The following is a 12,406-nucleotide window of genomic DNA, read 5'->3' as shown; positions in this document are numbered from 1 at the left end:
TTTCATACCATTATTAATGATTTGATTTTGTTTGTCATTGATCTACAGTGCTGCCTGCTGTCGAGCAGCTAATTAATGCTCACCTGTTGGACCAACATAACTCATTAGGTCCCAAGGAGCTTGGCGGGTCCTACCTGAGCACTCCTTTGTGACAGGTGAAGGTGATGGTGGTGGGTGAGTTTTATGACCAGCTTTTTAGCGTGCTGGTATCGCTCCATTGGGGCCCCTTGCCAATCTCTGGCAGACCATTGAAGTGCCAACAAAGAGGCTAATTAGAAGCTCTCTCACTAGAAGCCCGTGGAGGGCTCCGATTTGATACTTCCCAGGGAGGCTCAGGGGCCGGCCACACACACACACACACACACACACACACACACACACACACACACACACACACACACACACACACACACACACACACACACACACACACACACACACACACACACACACACACACACACACACACACACACACTTTTGGTTCTAACACATTTGCTCATTGTGGCCGCTCTCCCCATGGTCTGCAGCTGCGGTGGAATCAGAGAGGGAGAACGGACACGTCTTCTTTCATCTGACGCAGAAGCACACAGAGGATGCTAATGGGATATCGATGGGATTAGAAACCACAGCGTTGAGGTCCAGGGGAACAGAGGCAGGGCTCCACAAACTAAATCCCACTCAGCTTTAAGGCCAAATCATTCCAATTCAATTCCCTTATTTTACTTTAAAACATGAAATAAGCATGTTACATTTATATCTAGCAGTTCAACAATAAGAAATGTTTAAAAAAGTGTTTAAATCTAAACCAAAATACATTAAACAACTATAATTGTTGAATTAATGGTAATTAATTGAGCCTTTTCACAAAAGAATAAAAAACTTCTCAAATCACATTTTCTACAAACACATTCACATTTTTGTTATAGTTGTGCTCATAAGATTTTTATCTACAATATGAAATAATACTGTAAATTGATCAGTGATCAAATCAAATATTTGTACTTATTATTCTTCACAGGTTTCTCTGAATTTCAATTACTTCTACTATAGCTGAGGGCAGCTCCACACCACACTATACATACACAAAGCAGACGCAAATTATATGCAATAAACTTTCACTAAAGAAGGCACACACGTAAAGGTACAAGTCACAAAGTACTTCAAACCAGTAATATGATTACTGTAGGCCTCTATGGGGACAAAATATATTATGTTAATGTAATATTATATTGCATATTTATTGCATATTTTTCAACAGTGATCACTGTTTTTTGTTTTTTTATCTACCTTTGTTGAACGCACTTATTGGAAGTCGCTTTGGATAAAAGCGTCTGCTAAATGACAATAATGTAATGTAATGACCCTAATACTACTTTCAAATTAATAACAAAACTTATAATAATAACAATAATAATAATAATAATAATAAGTAGAAAAAAGGATAATTATATCAAATTGTCCTTATGTACAGAGTTTAAGCATCATTTATGTATTTATTATTGTGACATAATTGCCATAGACTGTGTTTTTGTAGAAATTAAACGTGTTATAATTTTTTATTCATATCAGTAAATTAATCTGTTCATTTAAATAAATACAAGCATTTTTCTGTGAATAAAGTTGTTAACTATAAGACAAAATGCTTTAAAAGCACAGTGGGAGAGTATTCTGCTTGATGAATTTCACACATTGGCAAAACCTGCCGACACTCAAAGCAGCGTCTGAGAGTGGAGAGATATAGATCAGGAAGTGAAGTCCGATAACACATTTGCATGTCACCTGATAACTGGCTGTAATTAGTACTCTCCCTGAGCCCCTCCAGCCGCCACCCTCTCACACCCAAACAAAAAACGCACACGCTGACATTGACACGCCAACATCCAGTACAGTATGTTATCCTTATCCCTCCCTCCAGATCACAAGGCCCTCACAGGGGACAAAAGATAGGGGCCTCAATGTGTTCGTTTATACCAACCCCTGCCAGACCGCATCAGCAAAGGCCACGTCTGCTTAGTGCTTTTAGTCACACAGAGGCAGCTGGTCTCACCAAGGCAAGCTGGTAACTTCTATTGCACAAGCACCTCCCTCCCTCCACTCTTCTCTCAATCAGCCTCCTGATTAGATCACCTCCCTCCACTGCTGTACCACTACTGTCTGGATATTAGATTTTTCTCTGCTGTTGCCATCCATTGTTTCTCCATCCAATCCATCAATCCTTCCCTAACTCCATTTCACAAACAGTTTCCCCAAATGAAGGAAGGCCATGTGTCACCTAACAACAGCAAATAAAATGCTTGTACCAGGTGTGTGTGTGTGTGTGTGTGTGTGTGTGTGTGTGTGTGTGTGTGTGTGTGTGTGTGTGTGTGTGTGTGTGTGTGTGTCAAGTTCAAGTCCACGCCACATGATCTAGTCCTCTGTGATAAGTCTTTAATCGATACATCTCCCTATAATGCCAGTGAAGCAGGGCCCAGATCTGAGATCAGAGTGATGGTAGTGTAAATCTTTACGGTTCAACCAGAGCCATTTAAAGCCTGCCTATAATTGGGCCCTGGCCAGCAGCTGCAGCCTTTACGACAAGCCTGGTTCATCTGGGGCATAAACAAACACAACAATGAGGGCAGAAAAGTACTTGTGCAAAGATACAAAGACAGTATGTGGTACCCTGACTGACAGAGGTCTTGTGTGGTTGTCTGCAGTCCAGGTATTTGTTGGAGAGACATCTTTTGAGTGAGTCTTTTTGTGTCCATGGATTATTATAGTAACATGTTCTGTACCTCTAAGTGAAGGCCAGGGGAGACTCAGCTCACAGAGTAATTTCAAATAGAAGATAATCCAGTGCTTTGTAATTGAGGTTTTTGTTGCAATGTCGATTTCAAGAAGCAGGAAATGCTCACATTTTAAAAGTAAGGATTATAAACATTTGGGCTACTTTGAGTTATATTGAGTTTATGTATTTGAGGGAAGCACTGCCAATAAAGTTCATCCACTGCATGCTTTGATGAGCCTTCTATCTGTTGCACTGGCCTCACCTCAGCATGCAAGATGTACAGTGTACATGCATACACCATTATCACCTGCAGCAAACATTTAGGGCTGCTATCAAGGCTCAATCTACTCTTGGGTTACTGAGGTTATCTGCACAGATAAGAGCATCAGGTCCACTGTTTAAACACCTGGGGCCCAAAGCATTCTCTTTCCCCCTTCACCACAAAGAAGAGGAAATAGAAGTGCTAGTCGTATGTGAGAGAGGCACAATGTGTATAGAAAAGGCTGTTGCATGGGTGCCATACCGACCTCTACCACTCCAGCACAGAACATCCATCAATTTTGCTTGTAACAAGGACAAAAAAGAGAGAAGAATTTACTTATTTACCCAGGCAGTATTATGAAAAGCGCTAGTCGTATGTGTGAGAGGCACAATATAGAAAAGGCTGTTGCAGGGGTGCCATACCGAGCTCTACCACCCAAGCCCAAAACATCCATCCATTTTGCTTGTAACAAGGACAAAAAAAGAGACAAGATTTTTACTGTATTGAATGAATGTATTGTGAAAAGAGAGGGATAGAGTGCTGGTGATTTCCATGTTTAACGCAGTGGTTCCCAAACTTTTTCTGCAGGGCCCCCCCTTCTGTAGATAAGAATATTTCCCCCCCAACACCCGCACCCACACACACACACACACACACACACACACACACACACACACACACACACACACACACACACACACACACACACACACACACACGCTTTTAGCTTCCAAACTCCACTGGAATTTAAAACATTGTAATTTATAAAACTGCAACTAATTATTTTTACAAAATAAGTAAGGTGACAAATCACCTTTACAGTGGAATGATTAAAAGTCCAACTGTTATGCTTTGCAAAAATTACACTTTTTATCAGCACATCTTTTCAGTGACTGGTGTGGGCTCGCTTTGTGCTGCAGATCTTTTCAAATCGGGTTTGCAGCTGCACACTTTTCAATGTCCAGCCTATGCCTATATGTGTTTATTGAGGCTCACATAGGTAGGATGTGGCAAAGGAAGGAGTGTAGCTATGGCTCTCCTACCTAGCAGCGGCTAATCGCTTATTTCTGCTGCGTTGTTAATAACAATAATTAGTTAAATCCCTCACAACTGGGCTTGTAACGCTAAACTAGCAGCTAGCCAAGCTAATGATGCGACAGACCAGCTGATTAGCGCAAACTGTGAAGCCGCACCGGTAAAAACAAACAATGGATAAGGATACAAATACATGGAGCTAAAATGTTATCTGGACGCTTATTCTCCTGCTGCTATACGAAGAAGTATGGCCTCATTCATTTGCCTGAGGCGATACTCATTGGTATTGCTCCTCTTCCCCGGCAATAGCGCTGCGCCCCCCTAGGGGACGCACCCCCCACTTTGGCAACCACTTGTTTAACGCATATATACTATTTTTTTCACAAATGCAATGTATAGTACAGCGAGGGTCAGAAATTTGCATGAGAATTGACTTTTGAGATCAATTCGGGGCTAGTTTACGTGAATTCGATGCTGTATTTGGAATACCACACAGTGCGGTTTCATGCATTTAGTTCCCCAATAATCACTCAGGCCCTTCCTGTGATGACTATTTGTTCAGTGCAAGGGTTACTAAAATATTGCTGTAATACCTTCTCCTCAGAACGAAGAACACTCAGCAGGCTGTATTTAAGAAGTAAATATGGGGCTTGTGAGTGGGTGTGTGAGTATTGGAGGAGAGAGGGGGAGACAAAGGGAAAGTTGCTGTTTTCAGACAAAGTTTGCTCAGACTCAGTCAACTCAACTGTTAAAGTGAAGTGTGAACTTTCAACCTTCTTTGATTCAAATCCAACTGATATACAGTACATACAGCTATTTTCAAGACAATGTAGCTTTTCCAGTAAAGTGTATCGATCATTTCCCCAACACATGACTGTATATGACCACCCAGGATTTCTCTGTCCCACCTCAGTCTGCATTTGTGAAGCCAACATTATATTTCATGCCCTATGTTGTTTTCACTCTAATAATAATAATAATAATCTTCCTCCCACTCCTTTCACCTTTCACCTAAAAATGTCATTGCACTTTTAAAATACTCACACAACCTTCAAATATTTCCAGTGGAAACTGAACTTATTTTGTTAGTTATAGGAGCATATATATATATAATATAAATATAATAGGGCAATCTAACGAGCGCTACAAATTGTCAGCTTGAAACTTGAAATAAATTTCCAAGCTACAGGAAGTAAGTGCTTCAAGCACATTCATTTTAACATAGACGTGCACGCACACATCACACGACCTGTGTCCCATCTGGAAAGAATTACATTCATGTTTAACTTGACCTGGTTGCACCAAGTGAACTCTGCCAGCTTTTTCTATGTTTGTTGCAGGGGCAGCGGTGACCCTGACACAGAGGCTGTTAGGAAATTATACGTAATTTGTCATGAGGCACGCAACTCTAGTCTGCAGAAGGAAACATTTGTGCTGACATTTAAAAGGGCTCATCAATCTATATACAGAATTTTGAAAGTATAGATTTGATATGCTATCAAATGGATGACCAACTTTGGAATTTGCAAGGCTGTCTGTGAATATCAAAAGTCTTCGGCTAGCACAGCAGACCTTTCATGTGTAGATCGAAAAGCAGTCCGCAAATGATGCAATGTTTGATTTCTACACTTCAGGAGGTTGTCAGGACGGCGTGTGCAATATTTAACAGTGTCGCAGTTGAAGTCTAAATTTACCCATTAGTATGCTTTGGGGCAAAGCGGGAGGATCAGTGCATGAAACTGTTTGGAAATCTCCTTTGATACAAGATTTCCCAGCTTGAGCGAATTGATGAAATTCCTCTTGAAACACAAGCAACCATTCCACACACCAGACTGTTCTCAAGATAGATACTAGTCCTCTATCTAAGCATTTTAAACCCGTCTTGAGCAATACCTGCTCATTACCAGAAAATATGCCAAAAAAATGTATTTGGTGTAAAGCAGCACAAGGACAAAAAGCTGCCTCTATTTCATATTTCCAGCTCTTAGCCATGCATACCAAGATAACAGCTTAAGTACGAGTGGACAGGTGATGGGGTTCAAATCCTTAGGTGAACTTTAATCAGCGCATTCCAACTAATTTAAGCAAACATTGCAAGGTGAGAAGGTGGCCTTCAAGGTAAGAAATGGCCTCCAGTGACAAAAGTGATCTGACAATGCAAACAAAAGGATATGACACAAGAACATTGCACACCAAGCCACTCGTGGAGAGGGAATCTCTCTTGGAATTGCCTCTCGTTTCTTACTTTATTCCTTATAAATTAAGGTTTTCTTAGGAGTTTTTCCCTCATCTTCCTAGAAAGCTTTGGGCAGGGTTGGGGATTTTTCTGATGTTGTGCCCTTTGAGACATTGTATGTGATATCGGGCTATACAAATAAAATTGACTTGACATTCCAAGTAATACATGTATCCGAGCTGCGCTCATAGTAATTTGACAAAAAAGACAAAAAAAATGCACATAAGCTGTGACAAGCACAGTAGAGATACAGAGTCAGAACTTTGGGAGGATCTACAGGTCAGGTCAGTGTTATAAAAACTGTTCGGGTTATTGTGAAATGGCAACTTGACCATTTGGATCTCTTTGGGTTTGGGAGCTATTGGTGTGAACAAATACAAGGTCTGAACCCTCATTTGATGAAATTGGGGGTTTAGTTCATTAACAAATGGAAAGTGACTGATCAAATACAAATAAATATTGTTTGCAGAATTACAGATGACACAATTTCTGTTTATACAATCTCATCTTCCCGCAAAAACATCATCTGTTCAAGAAACACACCCTTGTTTCTTAGCCCAGACTCAGCACTAGATTCCTGGCTCACCTTCTACTCCAATTATCAAGCCGATTACCCCGCTACCCCCCACCCCCTTCGTGCCATTATTTGGGAGGTGAGGGGAGTCAGGTCAAGGTTGTGGGTTCCCACTTTAGTAGGTGTGTGTGATAGCTGTTGCCCCCTTCTTAGACTGAATGTTAGAACGGCAGTGCTTTGCCAGTCACCTGGACCGGACTGGATATCAAGCCTGCAGCCACTAATCAAGGTTTCATAAATATAAATGCAGGTGATTCACAGCTAACAATAGTTCCAATAATAATGGATGTCAATTATGTCATTGTTAGGTGTTTGGAAATCTCAGACCAGACCAAGAAACTGCGCATCACTGAAACTGGCAAAGCACATTATATTAAACTATGCAAAAGTGATAATTAACAAGTACCTTTTGAAAGGCGAACAAGGACTGAAAGAGGATTAACATCAAAGCCAAACCAAAGTAGCAAGCTGTTAAAGAAATTGACTGATCTTACCTGTGCTGCTCCACAGCATCATTATCTGGTAGCTCTGCGCCGCAAACATTGCACCGTTCATGCTGGTTTCTGCCGTCTGGTTTCATGCCGACTGCCAGCTCCCCAAGCTTGCTAAAGAATTCCCTCTGGATGAAGCTTTGTGGCAGGAGACCTCCATAAGCGCTGAAGTCCATTGACATGAGGGCTGGGGACATTGGGAGAGAGGAGGCCATGGATGCGGGTATAGACATGATGCCGTCATTTTTGTGATTGACAGGCAAGGCGTAGAGTGAGGCAAGGTGTTTCTCAGTCATCCCAGCCATGGCTTCCAGCCCCATCTGGCTGACCTCGACAGGAGCGTCGCCCATGCCTTCATCACGGACATAATGAAGTTCACGGGCACTGGTGATCACACTGCTTCTAGTCGGTGTTCCAGGACCATCTCGGTTCCTGTCCTCACCACTCCTCTCTCCATTGCTGGAGGCGGTGGACTCCATGATCTGTGGGCTTTCATGGTTGTTGCCTCCTACATCAACTTGCATCATTTCTGTCTTGATGTCAGTCATTAGGTGATGAGAGTTCCCGTGGACCAGCTGCTCCCCCCCAAAACCTTGCTGGAGCAGAGATTGGCCAATGCTCATCAGGCTGTCCACAGCAGCTTTGGTGGGACTCAGAGTGGAGACACCAAAAGAGGTTGAGACTGAGGGACTCTGGTCCACCATGCTAGCCAAAGTCAAGGCCTGCTGGGTACCTGACAGGTAGGGACTCTCCATTGAATACTTTTTGGAGTTTTTGCCTCCATTGTGACCTTTGCGCTCATCCTCCTCCTCTGTGCTCCCGTCGTTAACATTGATTTCCGCATCATTTTCGTCTGAGGACTGGATGGTTTCTAAGATCTTGAGGCATTGCTCTTCCAAGTACTCAATCTCTAGGATCTCGGCTGCATACAGCAGATCATCTAAATCCTCCACCTTGGCCTGGAGCGTGGCAGTGTAAGCATACTCTAAAATCTGCTGAAAGGTTTTTGGTGAAAGAAAGTCCAGGGTGTAATGCTGGCTGCTGCGGTGGAAGAGGATCTCAAACATTTTGCTGGTGCAGGCTAGCACAGTCCGGTGAGCATGGAACTCCTGGCCATCCACCATGATAACCACGTCACAAAGAGTCCCAGCCAGACGCATCTGGTTGGCCTTCTGCAGAAGTGCAGTGGGATGGTTGGGATTCTGCAGCTGGATCATACCCATTTTAGTTAAATCCATGATGTTGAATCAATCTTTGAGGCCGACTCATGAGGCTTGTCTTCCCTGGTTGGAAGTAGGTTTAGCTTTTGTAGTACACAAGATAATACCTTAACAGGGAGAAGAAGGGGGGGGGGAGAGAGAGAGAGAGAGAGCTCTGTTAATTCTGATGCAACAGTGAAAATGTTCCATAAAATGTGACACTCTGTTCCTTTAAAAACATTCAAGAGGAATTCATCATTTAAGGATGAAGTACATTAAAAATATATTCTCCCCGATTGTCATTGTGACAAACGTACACAAATCATATTCACTTGATTATAAAAATAAATGTATAAAATATGCCATTAAATTAACTAACAAATATTGTTGGCCTTCCCGCTTGCAGGTATCATACTGGTTAAAAACGTGATTTTCGTTTTGGCTTCTGCCTGGCTCACAAAGACCATCAGCAGCCTTTATGACATTAAAAAGAGCCTTACTCAGTATTCTCCTCACAGACAGGAGCACAGAGCAGCGGCCACAAACGGCTGGAGAGCAACGCAGAATGAGGCCAAAGCACACAGAGCTGCAGCAAACCTGCTGTGCTCATAAACAACGCATATCTCAATATACTGATGATCTCTGTTGCCGCCCGGGACCTGATTTTTCCACTTAACAAGGCAACACGTTGTTATCGTTGATATCACAAAGAAAGGATTCTGCTGAAGACAAAACTCTTACGAGAAATAAAGGAATGCAGGATTGTCATAATGATCGGCTAAATGAATGCTTTGCCGTTTTGTGAAAGAATATAGACGCAAGTCAGGGAAAATGACATTGTATTAATAAAAACAAATGCAATAATGACTAATTTGATCAGTAGATGTTGGGACATTAATCTGAATATGTCTGTTCGGTTTATTTTTAAATTCTTATATGAACGAAAGAAAATGGAAGTTTATAAACGCGTTCTTTCCCGCCTGACCACTGCTCGCGTACACACACACACACACACACACACACACACACACACACACACACACAAAATGTTTGCCATGAATTAAATCATAAGAATATAAACACCTCAATTACATGGGCCACAGTCTGAATATGTAGCTTCGGTTTCTATGAGATCAATGTCAGGACACTGTGCGGTGTTCTTGCAGACGCATTGATAACAATCTTTTGGCAGTGATGAAACTCCATGTTGTCACATAACTGAGCTCAGCTTCTCACGCGTAAAAGCCACATTATCTTTATTACAGGAATGCCGATAGCTGCGATTTATGGCCGCGTAAATGATCAACGCTTGTTGAACCGCGCGGGCTATTAAGGGTTAGTCTACATAGGCCTTCGGTTGTCTAGTGAAACAATGTGAAGTTGATGGTTGGAGAGTGTTAATCGCGCCTATTGGCCCTCTGTTCATGAAGGACGACGCGTCTAGACAGCACTAATACTAGAGAGCAGCACTAGACTAATGACCCTGAGCGCCGTGCAGTATGCACAACGTACCGCCACCGTGGACACTACTGACCATATCCACATCAGGCCACTCCACAGAGAGGCACCATCAATCGAGTGGAGACGCAGCCAAAGTGTTCACTGTTCCACACCGAGTCACAATAAGGATCCACGCTGCCACGCAGAAATGAAGAAAAGCCAAGTGGTGGAGTGACAGCGTGTCCCTGAGCGTTCACTCACTCACAGCCACCGAGGTTTGTAAAATAAGTCCACACAAGCAGGAGCTCTGACCACCGCTTCTGTGATCCACGCACAGGTGGACTTTGTTTGACGCTTAATACGACTAATAGATGCTTGCTGTAATAAACGAGCGGAGTTATAATCTAGCGAGGGATATCAGGGTAAATAAAGAATCAAACGGAGAGGTAGAGGGCGATCAAACAGTATCGACAGCAAATCAGTTTGCAATAGCATCTGTAACCAGTTCGCACCTTGCAGCCCACGACGTGTGCTGATCAAATAAAAAACATCTATGTCTGCCCGTCAGCTGATTGCGTACTGGCTGATTACTGTTGCGGACCTATCTGTGCTGAATTTGAGCTCGTTTCCAGTATAGAGACCTGTGTCCCCAGTAGTACCTCATCATGTCGTCATCACGGCTAAATGAGCCACCATGGTGTGTCTGGAGACAAGGACGTGCACGAGTGTCGCTGTCTACACAAAACGTCTCATTTCAAATCAGCCCGAACAAACCGTTTCCCCCATAAAGTCACATGGAGACATGGTCATGCGTCATGTGCCGTCTGGTTCCCCGGTGTAGATCCAGACCTCACGTCCTCTGGCTGCGATCCCCAGCATACTAAACTAGACTGATGAGGGTTACGTCAACGTTAACATGTCTACAACAGCCTACCGCGCGTTCATACAAACTTCAGCATCTTACAGAGCAACCGGGTTTGCAAACTTGTTTTCATTCAGCACTCTGGTGCGCAACAACGACCAGGACCAACTTGCCAAAGTGGCGTTTAGTGTTAACTTCAGCGTGAGGTTGAACGAGGACAGGCAGAGCGGCACAACAACGCATCAAAACATCCACACGGTGAATGAAAGTACACAAAGAAAACAGTGGCAGACGCATTGGGAGAAGCGGCTGTGCCACCTGTCACTGGTCCATTACAGCAACATTTAAGCTGTTTGTGGTACTCACCTAAGTTGCACCTTTGATTCCGTCTAGTGTAGAGGGATCGGGGCTACAGCATAGTAAGGCAGTTCGCAGTACCCGCTCTCTCCACACGCACTAACTCCTTTCTTCTCTCGCCTTAGCAAATCAACACGGCGCTGACGTCAACGCAGCCAGACAGGCAGCAGCAAGGCAGGCAGAGGCGCTCTGGCTCGGACCAACACTGAGAAAGTGAGACACCTAGGGGGCTAGAGCGTTACACTGAGAGGTGAGCGGCTGGCTCCCCTTTCCTTCCATCATTAATTTCGTCATAACCAGCCGAGGTGTAAAACTCAACAACACATCAAAAGCACGGGGAGAACGGGGCCTGCATGTATGGAACACAAATATTCATTCAACAGTCATTTTGATCCAAATATGTCTGTGTCCCAGCTTGTTAGGCACAAAGCTGTCAACCTAACAGCAGAGTCAGTATTAATTCTAATTCCCTCAGATGTGACGAATATTATGTACATATGGGTTGGATCCATGCACTGTAAGGCAGTGGGTTAAAAACAAATCAATCAATCAGTCTTACAGCCTGGGGTATGTGTTTTTTGGTTAAATTAATAAGTAAAAGTAATCATACATATATTGTATTGCTGTCCCTTCCTCTGTAAAATATATACAAAATGGATTTTAAAAGAGAAAAGAAAAGTTCTCTTATATGTATACAGTTAGGTCCATAAATATTTGGACATTGACACAATTTTCACAATTTTGACTCCACAATGGACTTGAAATGAAACAATCAAGATGTGCTTTAAGTACAGACTTGCAGCTTTAATTTGAGTGTATTCCATCCAATTTAGGTGAACGCTGTAGGAATTTCCCTATTTTCAAGGGACCAGAAGTAACTGGACAAACTAACAATCATAGATCAAATCGTCACTTTTAATAATTGGTTGCCAGTCCTTTCAGTCAATGACCTGGACAGTCAGGAACCCATAGACATCACCAGACGTTGGGTTTGGTCCCTGGTGATGCTCTGTCGGGCCTCTACTGCAACTGTCTTCAGTTTCTGCTTGTTCTTTGGGCATTTTCCCTTCAGTTTTGTCTTCACCATGTGAAATTAATGCTCAATTGGATTCAGGTCAGGTGATTGACTTGGCCATTGCATAACGTTCCAACTATGGTTGCTTCAGGTCATAGTCCATCTG

General features: G+C 42.9%; 1 protein-coding gene across 2 annotated transcripts in view; it reads right to left on the bottom strand.

The window, feature by feature from the left end:
• Positions 1-11,422, bottom strand: part of zbtb16a (zinc finger and BTB domain containing 16a) — a 116,339-nt gene extending 104,917 nt beyond the window's left edge. Inside the window, exons 1-2 of one of the 2 annotated variants that reach the window (XM_076161300.1) lie at positions 11,235-11,422; positions 7,371-8,694 (exon numbers count right to left, since the gene is read on the bottom strand). In XM_076161300.1, coding sequence (XP_076017415.1) covers positions 7,371-8,605 — 1,235 coding nt within the window. In that variant the 5' untranslated portion in view covers positions 8,606-8,694; positions 11,235-11,422. The remainder of the gene's footprint in view (positions 1-7,370; positions 8,695-11,234) is intronic. The other variant, XM_076161299.1, reaches the window with a different exon arrangement.
• Between the last annotated feature and the right edge of the window lie 984 nt (positions 11,423-12,406).

This window comes from Genypterus blacodes, unplaced genomic scaffold (assembly GCF_046128005.1).
Source record: "Genypterus blacodes isolate CSIRO-AG114 ecotype Tasmania unplaced genomic scaffold, CSIRO-AGI_Gbla_v1 ptg000111l_1, whole genome shotgun sequence".
Classification (NCBI taxonomy): domain Eukaryota; kingdom Metazoa; phylum Chordata; class Actinopteri; order Ophidiiformes; family Ophidiidae; genus Genypterus; species Genypterus blacodes.
This window is presented reverse-complemented; position numbering and strand designations above follow the sequence as displayed.